Consider the following 20,543-nt stretch of genomic DNA (forward strand, 5'->3'; position numbering starts at 1 on the left):
CACACATCTTGATTGCTTTACAATTCACAGGAACTTGGATGAGATGGGAGTCACCAACTCTATTCTTTTTGATGAGTTGAAGGACTACCATAGGCTTTGCATTTGCCCGACCCCTGTTTCCTAAAGTTCTCCAGACCTTAACTATCTATCTATTCTGTGTCTATGCCCTAAAGACCTCTGGGATTGTTATCTGACTCTGATGAGATTAGTGATCCTTGGGCCTTGCCATATGCTCCTCCACTGATGTACCCTTGGGGTTTCTAGGCCTTTCCATCAGCCCTGCCTCTGAGCTTCCTTTTATGTATTGTCTCCCGCAATTAAAGGGTCGACAATTAAAGGGTCGATTCTTTGAGAACAGAGCCTTTTTTGCTTTTTCTGCCTTTATAATCAGCACTTAGCCTAGTGGTAGGCGCATAGTAAGCACTTTAATAAATTTTCCTTTTTCATTCTTTCTTCCTCTTTTAAAAAACAATTATCTAAGTTATGATTTTTTAGAAAGGGAAGGAAGGATACAAGAGAAATTGTAAGCAATGTAAAAATAAAAGATATTAATAAAAATTGGGAGTGAGTCTTTAACATGGCACTGTATTAAATTGTTTTGTTTTGTTTTTAATTACTGGCATAGTAATATCTTGTGTCTCCTTTACAATTCATTCATTTAAGATGAATTAGTATGATATGGAGTACTATTTGGGAAACTTGGCTATTTTCTCTCACACCTTATTAATACCCTAGTATGTAAATAGAATGATCTCATAAAGGAAAATAGGTACAAGGATTGGTTTGTATAGTCATTTCAGTTGTGTACAACTTTTTTTGTGACCCTGTTTAGGGTTTTCTTGGCAAAGATATTAGAGTGGTTTCCCTGTCCTTCTCCAGCTCATTTTACAGATGAGGAAACTGGGGCAAATAGGGTTAAGTATCTTGCCCAGGGTTACACAATAAGTATCTAAGGCCACATTTGAACTCAGGTCTTCCTGACTCCAAATCATTGCTTCCCATGGGAGTTAATAGCTATTAATATTTTCTGGATTTCATTTTTTAAAAAGAGTAATAAAGATTCCTGATTTTTTTCCCTTAGCTCTAATCAATACTGTTATTCTTGCCAATGGTATAGATCACAATTCATATCTTTTCATCCACTGCATCTCTTATACATGTCTTCCCATAAATCCTCCATAAAGGATCCAACCAGACTGCTGGGAGACTTCCTCTAGATCTCTTGACATTGCTTGATGCTAACCACCAATCATCTCTCATTCTCTCTGTGTGAGATGAATGCTTACTTTCTTTTCCAATCATACTTTAAAATTCTTTATATTAGTTATACTGCATAAATCACCATTGGTCATCTGCAGTAACCAACTTACCCTTTGATGCTTTCTCTTTGATTTAACCCTGAACTTAAAGTCAATAAAGACTGGAAAATTCCATGACTACAGCATCATGGGAAAATATTGTTAGGCCTTTTCCTGAAGGAAAAACCTGGCAACTCAAAGCAATCCATAAATTCCTTTACTATTTCTACTTGGATAACTTCCCTTTCAAAGTTCCTTTTGATATTATTTCAACTTAATTTCAATCTACCATAGTCCATTCAACAGATATTTATTAATCACCTTCCAAGGGTAAGGTGTTCTGCTAGATGCTTTGGGCACAAAGATAAAAACAATAAATTTCCTGTACTCCAAAAGTTAAATAACTCAATATTTGTAAAGCATTTGCTATAGTGTCTGATATGCAGAAGGTGTTTAATAAATGTTTGCTCCCTTTCTTTTGCTCCCTTAAGGAGCTTACTATCTATGGGAGGAATAGAAATGTCCACAGATTTAAATCAAAATAAAATATGATATGAGCATATAAGTGATCCAAAGTTCTCTAAGAAAATCTGAGGAGAAAACATTTATATCTTGGTGGAATTAAAGAAGGCTTAATGGAGAATGTGGCATCTCAATTACCATTAAAGGAAGAGAAATATTAAACAGGTAATACACAAATGGATGATATGAAAGAGAAGATGAAAAGATTGTAGTCCGATTTGTGTAGAATGTAGAACATATAAAGCAAAATTATATGAAAGGAGACTGGAAAGGTAGGTTAGCACCAGATTGTGAAAGGCCTTAACTGACAGGCTAATTAATTTGTTTATTATGCCTTAGGCAATAGGAAACCAAATGTTTTTCAACAATGATGAAATAGCATGACCATACTTGAGCATTTAAAAAATTATTTTGGCAGCTCAGTGATGGATGTTCATTTCATAATTGCTATAAAAATCGTTATAAGGATGATTTACATACATATAGAAGGCATCCTTGATAAGAATATGAAAAGGCAGGTTCTCCTAAGTGATTTTCTATAGCAGAAAACATCTTCATTAACATACAGTTAATTGAATGATATATCAAATACAAAATCCTGCTATATTTATTCTTTATTGATTTTTTGAAAAGCATTTGACAAATGAAATTTTTGGAGTCCTCTACCAAGAAGTCTCCCATACTTATTGTGTTCATCTAAGATTCCTTGAAAGATAAAACCATGGAATAACTTTATTCATTGATCTCAATATTAATATCAAATGAAGACTAAAACAGGAAGATGCATGTTCACTAAAGGCACATTTCTTTTTTTTCCATTTTTTTTTTGCTGAGGCAATTGGGGTTAAGTGACTTACCCAGGGTCACACAGCTAGGAAGTATTAAGTGTCTGAGGCCAAATTTGAACTCAGGTCCTCCTGACTAGGGCTGGTGCTCTATCCACTGCAACACTTAGCTGCTCCAGGCACATTTCTTTGTGAAAAAATATCCTTTGCAGAATTGAAATAAGAGAAGGATTTTCCATAAGTGATGAGAGGGTCTAAATGCTCCTGTTTACAGATGACATTGTAATGTTTACCTCAGGTCTTAAAATATAGAATCTCTTCAGTGAACATCATGATCACTCCAAAAAAATCAGCCTCATAATTACAGAAGACACAGCAATTATGATGAACAATTATATCCCAACTGTGACAAGTACCTAGATAGAATAACTCAATGAGTAGGCCATAAGTTAATATATTTTATATAGACTGAAGATAAGCACTTCACCCCAGACTGATAATGAGGAAGAAAGGTGGTGGATTGAACAATTCTACTTATAATTCCAAACAACTCCCTAATACAGAAATCTGTCTTTTTAACCTTGATATCATACTACTATAAATCAAGGAGGACCCCCATCTCCAAAGAATCAACATTGTAAGTACCCTGCATAAATAAATTAAAACCTATTACCAAAGTTGATGTGCAAGATATCATAAAAGAAATGTATAATCAGAAAGGAAGAAGGAAAAAGAGATGGATGGATCACTTGACTAACTACCCTGGTATCCATAGAGCTCTTGTAAAACCTAGAGAAAGGCCTTCAGATCATGGAGTCATAGGATCAGAGCAATTTGAGTTCCAAGGGAATGTAAGATTTTAGAGCAAACTGAGTCACAAAGAGATTAAGTGAAATGTCCCAATGTCCTACTGCTAACAAGTACCAGAGATTTAGATTTAAACTGAATCTAAATACAGTCCATTATCCCACACTATGATAGCTCTTTTATGAAACATTTCTAAGAGTGATATGGATGGATTATAATCTTTTTCACCTGAAAGCCAAATTGATGAGATTATGTATTCATTGAAATGTGAGGGATAGAGTAGAAAAGGCAAAGGTTACAGGTTAGCTAACCATTTTGAGTCTACTAAAGTATAATCCAGATAAAGGAGGCAATGAGGGCCCAAAGTAGATCGATGACAGCATAAGTAAAGAAAAGAAACAGATGTGAGAGGCACTATGATGGTAGAATCAGTAGGACTTATAAACTAACTGTGAGGGAAAGAGAAGGAAGAATCAAATATGATTCTAAATGTTCTGAGCTTGATGACCTAGAAAAAGTAGGTCAATTGGGAAGATAGACAGATTCTGGTTGGAAGAATGATAAGTTTGGGACCTAGAATCATTAGAGCTGGAAGAAACCATTCGGTTCAGACCATTTATTCTATCAGCGACCTGTGGCTGATACATCAGAATGGAGATACCCAGGGTTAGGCATATAGATTTGGAAATCAGCTATAATTGGACCATTAGAAATTAATGAAATCACTCAGGGAGAGTAAAATGAAAAAAGAGGGGCCATAAGCAAAGCTTATGGGCCACCTTAAACTTGGGCAGGAGGAGCATGATCAACCAGTGAAGACAGAGAGGAAACATTTGTATAGGTAGAAGAACCAGAAGATGGCAGCATAACAGAGGTCATGGGAGAAAATACTTAGGGAAAAAAAATACAGTCAACCCTATCAATGCTATGGAAAGGTCAAAGGGGATAAACACTGAGAAAAGTTCATTTTTTGTAGCATTTGAATGACAACTACTATGGCCTTTCAAAATCAATTTCAGTAGAATGGTAGAGTCAGAAGTCATATATATTGGATTGCTTTTTGTCTAGGGGAAGGAGAGGAAGGGGGGGGAGGAGAAAGGGAGAAAAATTTGTTCTTTTATTTATTATTATTTGGGCAATAGGACTTGCCCAAGGGTGAATGCAGAAAATTATCTTTGCATGTATTTTGAAAATTAAAAACTATTATTAAAAATTTAAAAAGAAAACTATTCTATTTTTTTAAGAATTCATTACACAAAGTAGAGAAATTCAAAATGTAGACATCTAAAAACTGAGAAATCCTCCCATTTTACTATAGAAGAAGAATCAATTCATCTTTCAACATATCCAATAATTATATGTGTTTGCAGAGCTTCAGATGTTAATCTCCTCACAAGATTTGACCTAATATTACCCTGACTCCATTCCACTCAATTATTAACATTTCTGTTAAAAAAAAAAAAAAAATGATACTAATGAAAATACAGTCCCAACAGGTTCTTAGATTGCTCCCATTCCACGATGGATGGAGTCAGCTTGCTGTAGGTTTTTCTCAACTTGTTCTTTGAAACAGGAGATAGAAATCTTCTACTGAGGTTAAATTACTTCTTTCCAACAAAAATAGAAACCCAGGTGTTGAAAACCTGAGGTTGAAGGCCACAAGGCCTTTATCTTTACATCATATAATGTCAAGGAAAATTAGAAGCAGATTACATACAGCTGCATAAACATTAAAATATATATTTGTAATGATTTTCTAGATAAACTTTAAGCTCATATTCAAAAAACATTTGACTATTCTGGCAATCTTTGATGTGATAGTAGAAATTATACTTAAAGGAAGTAGCATATTTGTTATATTTAGGAATTCTGTGATTTTAAGAGATCAAATTAAACTAAGAGTAGATACTTTCTTTCCAAAAAACATGTAGATTCTTTTTTGGTATTCTGCTATGATGGAGTCATTTCAAAGAAAAATGATCTGTTCCTCACATCTGTGGCCAATTTATAAAAATTTAAACTAAATTATTTTTAAAATACTTTATTTAGAAATAGTAGTTTTAAAGCCCTTAATGTTTAGATTATAAATAACTGGAGTTTTGATATAATCATTAAAATATACACTGTTTTATAAAAACCAAAAAGCTTAACCAGCATTTGGCCATGAAGACCTTCCCTAGTGCAGGCCCAATAGGAAACAAAGGAACTTCCATGAAGTAGATGTGGTTTAGGACAGTAGGTTACAATTGACCAAGACTATTTAAGAAACAAGTCAGATGAACACTCCCTTATAACTTCCTTCTCATCAGAAATCCTGACAATGATTTCTGCTTAGAGTCTTCCTGTTATTATTGTAAATGTTTTTTTATTAGGCTCATTGGATTAAATGTTTGTCTTTGTGTTTGTGTATTTTGAATTAATTTTGTCTTAGTATTATTTGTTGCATCATTATATCATTTCTAAGGTGGGGGGCAAGAGGAAGAGAGAAGAGTATTGTTGTTTCTTTTACTGGCTTAAATAATATGTAACTAAAGTATGTGACATGAACCAAAATCTTTTCTCAAGCTGAAAGGTATTTCCTGTTGTTTCTAATTTCAGAAGATTACTTTAGAGCACTCTAATGTTCATTGTCTGTCTCCTTTGAAGAAAAGAAAAATAACTATAATTTAACTGAAAAGGAAAAGGATATATAATTGGATCAACCAAAATAAGTGCTTATTAACCATTTGTTTGGAGTTTTTTTCATTTCAGCCTTTTATAAACTCATTTAAGGATGATGATAGTATGATGAGAAATTACATATTTAAAGCCCTTCATAAATATATTCTTTATCCCCACAGATCATTTGTCCAAATCTTTGGAAGGATTATTTATATATGAAGAAGAAGGTTCTGGAGTACCAGGTGCTAACAGGAAAGGAAATGATGCTATTGTTGTAGAACAATGGACTGTCATTGAGGTAAATTGCAAGTATTTGGCAAAAATTTTATTTGTATATTTTATTTCCTAAGTTAGTACTTTTTTTGCTGCCTCATTCTTAGATATGTGTTTATTTATAGTTGGAAGATCACCAAGATGATTTGGCAGTTTTCTGTCAGATTTAAATTACTTGCTTTATATTTAATCAGATATGACAAACATCAATCTTTTAAAAGAAACACAAATATTTAGCTAAGAATTTGATAACATCATGCCTTCAAAGGATTTGATATACTAGTATAAAATGAAAAGGCTTATGGCACTTAGACTATCTCTACACAATGCCACAACAAATAGTTAAAAAGGAGAAACACTGCATAAAGTTAGTCAACTAACTACTTGATTTTGTGGAACAGAAGCAATAACAATACTAATATATCTATTGCACTTACTTGTGCCAGGCACTGTACTAAATGCTTTACAGATATTATCTCATACAACCTGGGAAGTAGGTACTATTATTATTCTTCCTTTTACAGTTGAGGACATTGAGGCAAAGAGAAATTAAATGACTTGCCCAGAATCACAAGCTAGTAATATCTGAGGCCAGATTTGACCTAAGATACTCCTGACTGCAGACTTTATTCTTATTAAGCGCTCCATTCCCATTTAAGCACTTTGATTTTTTTTTTTTAATTCAATTGACCTGTTGTTTCAGTATCACTATAGGCACAGTTTAAAGACCTTGGAATACAAAAACAAAACAAAACAAAAAACTCTTTGGTCTGGCACAGAAATTTACATAATAATATAATGCTTCCCAATCAGATATGATAATTCTATGGATGCTGTGCACTCTAAAAGACGAATAATCTTGAGATAGCAAGGGTGTGGCTGGCAGAATTATCCAATACAAATATACTCTGTTGTGCATCTGAGACTATTCCTTTCAGAACCTGTCATTTTTAATAGACTGTCCATTTTTGATATTTAAATAAGTCTGCAGTTTCATTTGTAATTCATATTGCATCTCATCCATTCCTTCTTGTTCTGTGTGAATCTTGCCCATATATTCTAGAAAAATCCTTCATAGGAGGTCTATCCAACTTTGGGACTGGGGAGGTGGGAGGAAGGGGAGAGAAAAGAGTTCTAGATCTCTTTACCAGGCTACCAGTGGTGTACCAAATGGTACACCAGTTTCCATCAGTTAGTTGTCTTTCATTCTCACTACATAACTAATTCACTTCTTTCTATAGTCTTTTTCCCCCCAGATCTGTGATCTCCCACATCACTGTGGAAGAATTTACACTATAGAGTTACTTCCCATAAGAGTAGATTGTCAATGCCTCTAAAATAGATCAAAGAAAGAACTTTAATCCCATCTATGTATTCCTTACTCTTACAGGTAGCCCTCAGTGCCATGCTTTTGCTTTATAGTCAAAACATTTCTTTAATAATATCTTTTACACAACTCATTGTTGTGTAACTTCTTTTGCTTGAGACTTCTTTTGGCTTCTTTGTATTTCTTCATCATCTTTTGGGTGACTTGCATCTTTAATTCTTTGTAGATGGAGGAATTTATTCTAACTTGGAGTCAAATGTCATCATCAGAAGATTATTGTTGTTTCAACATGATACACTATTTCAGGAAGACTCTTGGGATTATTAAAAGCACTAAAATAATTTCCCAAAGGCCACCCAACCCATAATCTTTTTCCTATTTAATTCTAAGTTTAACATATCTTTTATTTGCAGTGTGTCTACAAAATATGTAGAGGTGTATTTCTCCATTGCTTTTTGCCATATTGTTTCACCATATTGTTGTCTTTTACTGATCCATTTACTCTTTTGGCAGAGAGATCAAATGTTTGCTAGCTGAAGTGGTTCCTACATTTTTTTGATCTCCATTTTATGGCAATTGATTTATATATGTTAAAGTTCCTCAGAAAATTGCAGTAGTCTATATCAATGTCCATTTTAACCATTTCCTGTTTTTTGTCTTTATGAGATGGCTTAATTCACATCAGAATTCCCTCAATTACGTGAAATAATTTCTTTTTATTTTTCCCCCTAATTTGGTGCTAATTTTAATCTTTTATCTAACAAGTCAATTGTCTGTACACAAATAGTTATTTGCAGAATGATTTCTCACATCAGTAATCAATCATTTTCTGACAATTAGGATATAATAATTTCATTTTGTTGTTGTTTTTCGGTGCCCAACATGTATTGTGTCTCTTACCTTCCGTCTTTTAAAAGAATGTTTTATTCATGTTCTTTTCTTTCTTTTTTTTTTTACTATCATTGTACCATCTGCATACTGTTGGTTTTCAAAGTTACTTATCTAGCCCCAATGTTTCTCCCAAATCTCCCAATGTAAGATTTTACATCTTCAACTGTCTTTCCAACATCTTGAACTGGATATCCAGGAGACATTTTAAATATGTTCAAAATATAACATGAATTATGTTCAAAACACAATTCATTATCTTTTCTTATTATCTTCTCTCTATCTTTAGAGCAGGCAAAAACAACTAAGATTAGTACCTCATTAACAATATTCATAACAAATGAATGACATTCATTAACAATAATAATTAGTAAAAATAGAATGTATCAACTTGCTGAACATAATTACTCCACTTCCATATAGCCACAGCTCTTTCCTAACTGAGCCTTTCTCCTCTTCATGTTGTCCCAAAGTCTCCATTACCTGTGGTCCAAGTTTTCTGGCTTTTAAAAGTATACTAAAGATGATTTTCTCACAATTTACCCCAGACACATTTTTGATGCTAGTCTCAGTGCTTAGAATTGCTCATTATAGATTTGATTGTAGTGCTTATAATTGACAGTGTAACATTCTATTCATAGTTTGCCAGTTCTTAACAAAAAGGATGGGAAAGTGTGTGTGTTTTTTTTTAATCTCAGTCATCTAGAACCTCTATATGACCTGAATTCTATTGGTTTTTAGTGTTTTCATTCATGTTTTTATAGTCAGTGAGAATTGATGCTATTTTCTTTGCTTCCATCAGTTCACAAAAATCTTCCAGTTTTTCTCTAAATTGTTCAGACTCACCATTTCTCATGGCACAATAATATTCCATTACATTCATATACCACAATTTGTTTATCCATTTCCCAGTCATTTAGCTCATAATTCATTTTAGCCTTTTTCTATTATCACTAGTACTGTTTTTAGATATATCATATTTTACATATATGAGAGTTTTATTTGTATCATTAACCTTCACAAGCTATATACCAAAAAGTAGGTTTGGATGAAACTAGAAAATACACAGGTAGTAAAATATTGAGAACGGTTTCAAGCACAAACTTTTCAATTAAGTCTGAACATACAGTGAAGTCTTTCTCATCTGCTCCCTGCCTCCTTTCCTGGCCTGAAATTCCTATAGAAAACCAAAGAAGGCAGTGAAAGCCTCAGGGAACAAAATAAAATCCTTTCTTCCCTCAATTTCCGAATTAGATCCCAGTCTAGATTCCTGGAGGATCATCGGATCATAAATTTAGAACTGGAAGAGATCATAGAGGTTTTCTAAACTAAAACTTCTATAGCCTCACAGATGGGACTTGGGGATAACTCAAGATTGACAAGGGTGTCTCAAAAGTCTTAATGAAGGACTTTTAAATTTTAAATTTTAAAAACTTAAATACAAGTAAATAAGCCTTAATAGCTTAAAACTACAGTGAATTTTAGGAAACTCAATACACATGATCCAGTTGAAAAGTGAAACAATGAAAAATAATGTGTTTAATAGTTCAGAGAAAGGAAAAATGAAAGGTATTGAAGTTAGCAGGAAATTTGCCTTCCCAGAGGAGGCAAATTTTTTATCCTAACCTTAAAAAAAAGTAGAATGTCAATAGAAAATTCAGAATTTAAGCTATAAAGTAATGTAGTAGATAGAGGTCTGGGCCTGGAGTCAGGAAGGCTCATCTTTCTGAGTTCAAATCTGGCCTCACTCACTAGCTATGTGACCCTTCGCAGATCATTTAGTCCTGCTTGCCTCAGTTTCCTCATCTGTAAATGTACATATGTGTATTTTTCTTTTTTATATTTTTATATTTCATCCAAATTTTGAAACTAAAAATTCTTCTAGAGACATATAAAACTTGAATGAAATAAATCTGTAATTTCTAAATAAACAATTAAATATCAATCAAAATTTAAATGAATAAATCTACAAATTATTTGCAGGCTCTCAAGTTTTATTGTCTAGCTTTCAGTCCTTTATAGAGTCAGTTAGATAAGAGAAGAATAATGTCATTCATGCCTGTCCTCACAGGTGCATTTGATTAAGTATTTAGAATTCTTTATCAGAACTTATCTAGAACATTGGAACCAAATGTACTTCTTTTGCAATCTTTGTGGTAATAAAACAAATTATGAAAGACGCTGTACCTCCAAATCCTTTGATCTAGAGATCCCACTAATGATATATACTCAAACAAGGTAAAGAAAGAAAGATCCAATATATGTCCAAAATATTTATAGCATCATATTTAGTAATAGCAAAGAACTAGAAACAAAATAGATGTATATTGAGAAACAGCTAAACACTTTATGGAATAAAACTGAACTGCAAGAAATGAAGATAAAAAATTCAGGGGCAAAGAAATAATCAGGATAACATTCTATATGACTACAATAAATTGAAAATAGAACAATAACAACAGACAAATGAAATTAAATGCTATGATTATAAAATCATTATAATAAAAAATAAGCCTGGCAGCGAGGTGATATTGTAGGTAGAGTCCTGGCTGGAGTCAGGAAAAGTTGAATTTAAATCCAGCCTCAGACACTACTAGCTGTGTGACTCGGCTTACATCTCTATCTGATTCAGTTATTCAGTTATAGAATAGAGATCATAATATAGCATCTTCTTCATGGGATTGCCTTGAGGATCAACTGAGTTAATATTTGTAAAATACACAGTACCTAGTTTGCAGTAGGCACTTAAGTCTTGTTCCCTTCCCTGAATAAAAGCTATGAGAATGTACCTTCACTTCCCCCCTTGTTTAAAGAGGTTAGAAATTAAGTAAGTGGAATACAAAGTGTACTGTTGGACTTAATGCATTTGCTAATTTTACTGACCTACCTTTGCTTCGTTCTTTTTTTGTTTTTTATGAGGAAATCTCTTTCTGGATGGGGCAGACAGGAAAAACATATTGGGAAATTAAGGTGATATGAAAAGATAAGTTTTTAAATAGAAAAGACAGTCTATATTCCAAGACCATCTAATCTTGGGAGCAGGGTAAAATGGAGTAGAAAAGGACAAATTTATGCAGTATTCCCACCCAGTAGCTTCTTGAAGAAAAATAATTACTAGATACAAGGTAATTAGTATAACTATTCTTCAGTTTATCATGTTAGCTGTTTGAATTATGTTACACAGTTCTCTACTACAACTAGACATGATATAAATTTATCTATCATCCATTAGTGACCATTTCTAATATAACTTGTTTCATATAATATATATTTAATCACTTGGTGTTAGTAAAATAGATATAAAGAGCACTTACCATGTATCTATATTTATTTATGCAGGGCTGTGAAATTAAAACTGATTATGGTCCTCTACTGCATACTCTGGCTGAATTTGGATGGCTTTTGACGAGTGTACTTCCGACACCCATTTTAAGACATGACAGGTATTATGAAAGTATATTTCAATATTAGCATTACATTCTAAAACTTAGTTATAAGTAATTTCTTAGAGACGAGTACTTTGCAGGACTTTCCAAATCAGTTTCATAGAGTTAGAGTCTTAGATGTGAAAGAGACAATAACCACAATCTAGTTTTGTTGTTTAGTTGTTTTCAGTCATTTCCAACTCTTTATGGCCCCATTTGAGATTTTCTTGGCAGAGATACTGGAGTGGTTTGCCATTTCCTTCTCCAGTTAATTTTACAGATGAGGAATTGAGGTAAACAGAATTTAGTGACTTGCCCAGAGTCACGCAGCTAGTAAGTATCTTAGACCAGATTTGAATTCAGGAAGATGAGTCTTACTAACAATAGGTCCAGCACTCTGTGCACTATGGTGCCACCATAATCTAGTCTACCCCTCTCATTTTATAAGTAAAGAAATTAAGGCATAGAGAAGATAATTCATTTGATAAAAGTAACAATTATTTAATAGCAGATCCAGAACTAAAATCCAGATCTCCTGGTCCAGAGTTCTTTCCATTCTACTATACTACCTCTTCAACTTTTCCACAAGGAATTGAAAAAATCATATTGACTGTGAAATCATTTCTACAAAATTGAATCTTTTTTTTTTCAATTGGACAAGTTGAATAAAGAAAGAGCTGTTAGAAACTCCAGATAGGAAAAAATGTATTCATCCCCAAAAAACCCAATGCTTTGGTATCCTGCGTTGTAGTCACAAAGGTCTGTGTCCATCTTTTCTTCTCAGGACACAATTGTCTGATTTGGGGGTCTGGAGATAAGGTTTAGAGAAACAGGCAGTCTAAGGACCACAATGGCAATTCTGCTTTAAGTTGACCTTAGCTTCATATGCACCTTTAACTGCTGAATTTTCACCACGAGTGAGAATGCTATGAATATTACTCCTTGGTTTCTTCTTTACTATATCCATACAACTGTAAGTCTTAAAATTTCATAGATTCGTGTCTATACTTATTTCCCTTCCTCTTCTCTGAATCTACCATTATCATTTCCTGGGAACACTATAGAGCTAAATAGGGAAAACTTGAATCATTTTTATTTTTTCTTATGAACTTGGACAGAAGAGGCCTAACTTGAAATTTTTTCATCAAAGCAAAGATACTTTGGAGTGAAGTGGAGAGAGGGAGGATACTAGAGAGCAGAGAAAGTGACCAAGGAGGTAGTGATGGAACTTAAAGTGTGTCAGTTGCAAAGTGGTAGGAGCTCATAAAGTGAGGTGAAAGAGCAGTAGTGCCCATGGAGAATAAGAAAACTTACTCCCCTGCATCACGATCCTAGGGCAAAGTCCCATTCATTCTATCCTAATTATTTTTTCTCCCCAGTAGTAAACTTATTTATGTTTTAAGACTTCTCTCTTTTTTTTCCTCATTGAATGGGCTAACTACTTACTGGGTATAAAGAAATGATTAGGCCTTCTAAACTGGTCCAACTCTAAAGTTTTATGCTTTAAAAGCAAGTAATATTTGTAGTATAATTATTTGTATATGTATTTGAACATCCACCTAGACTCCAAGTTGCATGAGGGCAAGGATTATGCCTTATTCATACTTGTATCTATCTTAGTATGTATGTTTTGCCACACAAGAGCTAACTCTAAGGAGCTCTAAGGAGCCTTAGAGATCATTTCGTCCACCAACCTCATTTTACAGTTTAAGAAATGGAAACCCAGAGATTAAATGGATTTACTCCATTTAAAACCAGTATTATAAAGATAGTCATTTGTATAGCCAAAATTTTAAATCAGTCCCCCAAGTCCAAGTTCTTTCATTCTATCACCTGGAAGTATTCGATGAATGCATGTTAAAGTTGAAGGAAGAAAAAACAAATCAAGGTACCCTCTACTTTTTATTCAGCAAAATCATCAAATTAAGGAATTGTGACTGTTCCACCTGCTTCCATTTTAGGTAACGACAGCCACTCTCTAGCCAATATACGCAAAACAAGCACTACAATCCAGTGATCTTTCCTCAAATATATAACATGCTTTCTCTTGTCCCACCACAGCTTGATTCACTGTGTTCTTAAATGAAAATGCCCACACTTCAGGAAAGGAGGGAATTAAGAATCCTTGGGTAACACAGTATTGCTCAACAAACTCAGATTTTTCAATATATAGGATTGGCTATGAAGCATTTCTCAAAATGCAAGTTGTAGCCCCTTAGGGTTTCCCAGCTTTTGACATTTCATTATGGTAATAATGATAATTCGTATTTATATAAGCACTTTAAGATTTAAAAAGTGATGTACATAGATTATTCTCATTTGATCTGTATAACAACCATACAAGGTAGACAGTGAAAACACTTTTTTTTAAATCCCCATTTTACAGATGAGGAAACTGTAGCTGAGAGGCTAGTTGACTTGTATAAGGTAGCATAGCCAGTAAATGCAGGCGCTGGCACTCAGTTGTCTAGACTACATCATACTAATGCCATGAAATCAGGACATACTAGGATTAAGCATACAAAGAAGCTCTTTCCTACATCAAGTTATCCACTGGTCCAGGACTTTCTGTCCTAACCCCCATGTCCTCTAATCACTCTATAGAGACACAAAGTCACCATATTCTCTTTGGTGCCCTTTCCCAAGGGCCCCAGTTATGGTCTCCAGATTCCTTGTAATAATTCTACCAAGTGACATTTATGCTCTGGACCTTTCCTTATTCATGCCAAGCACTGTTTCCTCATCTTTCTTCCCTGTCCCCAAGAGAAAAGAGACACAGAGACAGAAATTATTTAATATGTGATATATAATTTTATATGTAAAATATAAATTGAATATGTATAATGTAGTAGAATATATATGTGTATGTATTGCATTTCCTCAGTGTCTTACTCTGCCCTCCACTAATTTAACATAGATTAATTTATCAGAATGAAATGGATCATAGTGTGTTGAAATTGTTATCCTTCCTTGTAATATATTTTTCTAGGGTACTATGGGGAAAGCTGCTGATGGAGGTACTTTCTTATCTTCTTTGCTTCCCTCTACCCAAACTTGAATGCATTTTGTCCCCCCTCATTTTTGTCAAAAAATACCATTTTCCAGTTCTTTGTATATGCTAAGATAGATATTTATTCCATATTGCTTTTCCTCATTAGCTGTTCTTTTCTTGGCTCATAAAATGTGCTCAACAAATATTAATTGAACTGAATTGATTAGGTTCATAGGTCAAAAAAGGAAAGGAACTTCAGAGACCAGCTATTCCAACTCTCATTTTTAAATGGGGAAACTGAACCCCAAGGTTAATACAGATAATTGTCACCAGAAGTACCTAATGTTAGGTCATCTAACTCCAGAGTCTGTGCTCATCCCATTGTACCCCATTTTCATTTAGATCTTATTCACAGCTTTCTCTTTCTTTTCCAGAAATATTGTCATTTGGGTGTTCATTTTGGTTGAGAGGTAAAAATGTCCAACAGAGAGTACAGTGTCACAAGAACAGGGAGGACATTTGCTCTATAAGTATAACAGGTTACATTCTTCCCTGGATGTCACTTCCTAGAATTGTTTGGAGTTGCTTTGCCAAATGTCTCTAAATTCCTTTCCAGCTCTAAAATACTATAATGGTCTATGCTCCTTGGGAAAGTTAAATACCATGCATTGCTCATTTCCTCTTTAGCAGTTTTTATGACCATTGTCTAATTATGCCTTATGAGCCTCTGTGAAGATGATTATTTTATTTGTTAAAAATTGGCAGGGTAATTTTGCCACTATAAAACTAAGTTCAAAATTAACTGAACAATTGTAATTATAGGTGCTTTGTGTCAATAGGATCTGTTTCAATATTGGCCAGATTCCAAATCTCAAATTTCCCCACTAGTTTCTTGGAGATAAAGTGCTATTTAGAGACTTGATTCCACAGTAATATTCTTGTTTATCTAAAATGATATTTACTCTTTTTCCTATTGACTGCCTTCTTGGCCCCCACATAGAAGGGAGCTAGTAGAAATAAAAACAAATCAATCTGAGATGCACGGAAGCCAGAAAAGGGGCATGGCCCTACACCTCAGGGACCAGTAAGAGAGCTGAGCCAACAGCTATGAGCATTTGGTGATTCCACAGGTAGACTTGCCAGCTTCTTCACTTGTCCCTTTGAAGTGGCAGCCTTTTAAATACTCTTAAAGAATTATTTGAAATCACTTTACATATTCTTAACAGATGCTTTAAAGAATCCCTACTTACTAGGAACTTGCCTCCAAAGTGGCAAGAATTTAGGATAAGATACGTTGCTTTTCTGGAGAATAGTCCAAATATGATATGTGTGGTAGAAAATGCTGGACAGGAACTCAGAAAACCTAGAACCTAACTAGCTTTGTGACATTAGGCAATTCAGTTCTCTCTGGATCTCAGTTTCCTTCATCTATAAAATGAGGGAGTTGGACTAGATCAGGGATTCTTAAACCCTCCTTAAGGGATCTGTGGAGAGATCCTTATGTGTTTCATAACATGTGAATGTTAAGTATTTCATTTTCTGCATTTTAAAACATCATTCTGATATGATATTTACCACACTGTCAAAGTAGTCCATGAGATTAAAAAGATTCAGACCCTTTCTGCAAAGCGATCCTTACAAATCCTTTTCAAAGCTAAAATTCTATGCTTCCATATTTGCCACATCTTTACAGTTTTATTCCTTAGTCAGTCTGAGGGATAACAAATCCTTGATTGTGAAGAGATTCTCCTACACATGCTCTGTAAAATAAATTCCTCTCAAGTTGTTGTATAGCTGTATTATTTGCTTGGTATTGTGTTGCTTTAAAAAGGACTTCTGATAATATCCCACTCTGGCTCAGTAGCTTAAAAGAAAAAAGGAGTAAGTTAATGTGAATAATTGATCTTTTATTGATGATTGGTATATCTGTGTTCACTGCATTTATTTAAAAAAAAAAAAAAAGTGAGACCAGCTTAAGTAGACATGCCATGATTTGTAGTCCCTGAGAATGTGTGTTCAGTGTAGAATTACAAAAGGTGCCTTTGTAGACTCTAAAACAGGGGTTCTTTTTTGAGGCCAGATGGAATATTAAAAGCTCTTAGAAGTACCAATTAAGAAACTTAACCTATAAAGTTTACTGATTGTGATTTTATTTTTCTGTTTTCCATGGAACTGTTATTTTTGGTTTGTGTTAGAAATTCTAACAAATGCAAGTTTGGGACAACTGAGTCTCACTACAGTATTGTGTACAGATAATGATTTAACAGTAACATACTTTAAATTCTCTAAAGCAAAGCACTGCAATATTCAGAGCAACATTAAAATTCAAGCTAAGATGAACATTTATACATAAAAATGGTTTCCCCTGAAGTACTTCCTGAAACAGTAATTTAACAACAACAAAATTTTAAGAAATTCAAAATTCAAGAAATATAATTGTTCAAGATCTAATTGGTAGGTTGGCTTTATGACTCCTATAACAGTAGTATCAATCTGAAAATAAATTGCTGTGCCATGTTAGATATTTTTACTGAGCTCTACTCCAGTTATATGTCTCTTAACAAAGGCACTATGGGCCTTGCAAAAGAATATGGTGACCTGTTTTTGGTGGTTTCTGAGGTACCGAATATGCCCCAAACATACATTATATGTTTACCTGTGTCATTCATGATGATATAGACTTGAAGCATTTCCTCTTCCAACCTAGGTCCTACTTCATCTAGCATTTTAGTGTGCCCCATTATGTTGCTTCTTCATCCTTCATCCTTTCATTTGCTTTTTTCTAGATCCTTTGTTTCTATCATACAACTAACAAATATTCATTAATCACTTAATATGTACCAAGAACTATATTAGGTACTAGGAGTATAAATATAATGGATGAAATAGTCTCCTCACAAGGAATTTACATTTTATTTGGGATATTATAGGGACCAGAGCTACATGCAGTTTTAGATGACGCTGTGCTGTGGTGCTATACATATCTTTGAAAACACTCCAAATTTCATTGCTCTTGCAATAATGTCTTGCTAAAATGTCTGCATGTAACATTCTACAGTGATTCCCAAGTCCTATTTTTTTTAAATTGTACTCAATAGTTCAAAGATTGATCCCTGAAGTAGCCTATTTATGAAATAGGTCTCATTGGCAAGTAAGGATTGAACATTACTGTCTTTGGTTTCATAGATCCAATGAAGTGATGCCAAATTAAAGGGGGTGGGAATTGTATCAGATGTAAATTTTTAAATACTGGGGAGATTGATCACTGATGAGGTGAAGCAGCATGGCGTAATCAATACAGAAACAGCCTTGCAGTCAGAAAGTACTGACATATGCTAGCTGTACAAGTCATTTCATCTCTTATGATCCCCAGACAGCTCCTAAGAAACTCTACAGGAAAAAGTTTAGAATAATGCCAGTAAAGCAATGATCAAAAAAAAAAAAAAAAAAAATTAAGGGGAAGACCTAGTAAGGCCCTTCATTCAGTCCAGACCTACATAAGATTTCTGCAAGCCCACAAGTGCTCTGTACCAGTTTGGGGAATAAGAGTGGGAGTAAACTGAGGTCAAAGCAATCTCTGATGAAGAGAACCTGAAGCCAAAAGGACTCCCATTCTTGTTTTTTGGAACAGCAAGATCAAAGCCAGCCTCTAGGAGATATCTGTCCTAGAAAATGGAGACATGAGAGGGGCACCGAGGCCTGCCTCTGAGCCCACTCTGGGAGATCTGAAGCCAGCCCAATCTCTAATGTTCTGTTGGATCCCAGTAGGGATCTACCTGTGGAAATGAAGATAGAATAGAAGTGTCCTGGCAGCTTGGCTAAAAGTGCTCCAGGAGACCTGAACCCACCAGCTTTCAATATTGGTAAAATCCTTAACATGAGTGAATTAAGATACGTTTTTTCCAGAGTGCACTAGGGAACTAATACTAATATAATCTCCAATATTTTGTTAGGGAAGGCCATGGCAGGCACTAAAGCCAACTCTTGGCTACTGATTTTAAAAGTAGAAGATAGAGACAGATATATGAGGCTAGCAGGCTACCAGAAGATAGACTAAGAAGAGAGGGATTAAGCAGAGGCCCACATGTAATCATAGCTCCTGGCCCAGTTTTGAGTTCCAGGCTAGGGTTTTGGAAGAGCTAAAAGATCAAGGTCATGGATATAGAACCAGACTTTTCTGCCCTCAGAAGTCTGGTTCAACCCTCTCATTTTACAGATGGGGAAAGAGGAGGAGACCAGCAATGAACCTCCCATCTACAACCACTACCAGGTAGCAGAAATAACCAGGCAGGATGCAAAAAAGATAAAATTAAATCCAACCCCAGAAAATAAGGATGCTGGAGAAGACAGCTGTGGCACAAAGTCTCACTCTGTGAACTAAGCGTAGAGACAATGAGTAAATAGAAGAAAACACCACATACACTTAAGAACTACTATGGATTGAAAAACCTAAGAAGTAAACCCAAAAGCAGAGTAGCTTTATAAATCCAAGCAGGATTTAGGTTGGCCACAAGAATAGCAAGGATATGGATGAAAGAGAAAGAATTTTGGTATTAGGAATTTTCTTTTTTTTTTTTTTCCCCTGAGGCAATTGAGGTAAAGTGACTTGCCCAGGGTGACACAGCTAGGAAGTGTTAAGTGTCTGAGGTCAGATTTGAACTCAGGTCCTCTTGACTTAGGGGTGGTGCTCTATCCATTGCGCCAAGGTGCTCCAGTATTAGGAATTTTCTACACTTATGAAACCACAAACTCCTTTCAAAAAATACAACAAAAATAAAGAGAGGTAAATAATAGTTGAATCATTTAAAATATAGACATTTTTAATTCTGTAGTGGAAATGAGACAGTGTTAGACAAAACCTGATGCAGCCAGCATTTCTAGAACAATTTTATATTTTTACTTTCAATAGGTTTAAATTATAATTTGGTCTAGTTCAGCAAAGTATTGTAATTCAAAGAGTAGTGTTAGGAATATTTTCAATTTTATGAGAATTTTTAACTATTTCTTTTTAAAAAATCATTGCAAGAGGTTTGATTCGTTTTAAGTGTTATTTCGTCATAACCAAGAGCCAGAATTTTTACTATTGCAATACATCTTTAACTTTAAAATGGAATAGGAAAATATGACTCATATAATAACTTTGCTGAAATGTTTTTCTTTCATTAAATGAGACATAGTTTTACTCCTAGATTTATTTGCCTACATATCTTGAGAATAAAAGTCCCAGTAAAAAGATAAGTTTTCATAGTGTGAAACTCCGAAATAAGTCAAAGTCATGAATTGAAAAATAAAGCATCTTTAATTGAAATAACAGGATAACAAACCTGCCACCATAGGAAATGTTCCATGAGTACAGACAAAATATTTTAAAAGTAAAAATGTAAAGACATTACAGGAATTCTGACATTACTAGGAAGTAACAAGTAATATTACATTTAACACTAATGATTTTCTGTCATATTAATTATATTAACAATTTTCTGTCATCAATTTTACTCATTTTTAAAACTATAGCTTCTCATTTCATGTTGTCCCTCTCTCTTCTTAGGACACCATATCTTTACA

At 34.2% G+C, this 20,543-nt stretch overlaps 1 protein-coding gene across 2 annotated transcripts in view; it reads left to right on the plus strand.

The window, feature by feature from the left end:
* RFTN2 (raftlin family member 2) overlaps positions 1-20,543 on the plus strand; it is a 79,720-nt gene that overhangs the window by 38,629 nt on the left and 20,548 nt on the right. For both annotated transcript variants that reach the window (XM_031960236.1, XM_031960235.1), the window contains 2 exons: positions 6,253-6,371; positions 11,901-12,004. In XM_031960236.1, coding sequence (XP_031816096.1) covers positions 6,253-6,371; positions 11,901-12,004 — 223 coding nt within the window. The remainder of the gene's footprint in view (positions 1-6,252; positions 6,372-11,900; positions 12,005-20,543) is intronic.

Source organism: Sarcophilus harrisii, chromosome 3, assembly GCF_902635505.1.
Source record: "Sarcophilus harrisii chromosome 3, mSarHar1.11, whole genome shotgun sequence".
In the NCBI taxonomy this organism is placed as follows: domain Eukaryota; kingdom Metazoa; phylum Chordata; class Mammalia; order Dasyuromorphia; family Dasyuridae; genus Sarcophilus; species Sarcophilus harrisii.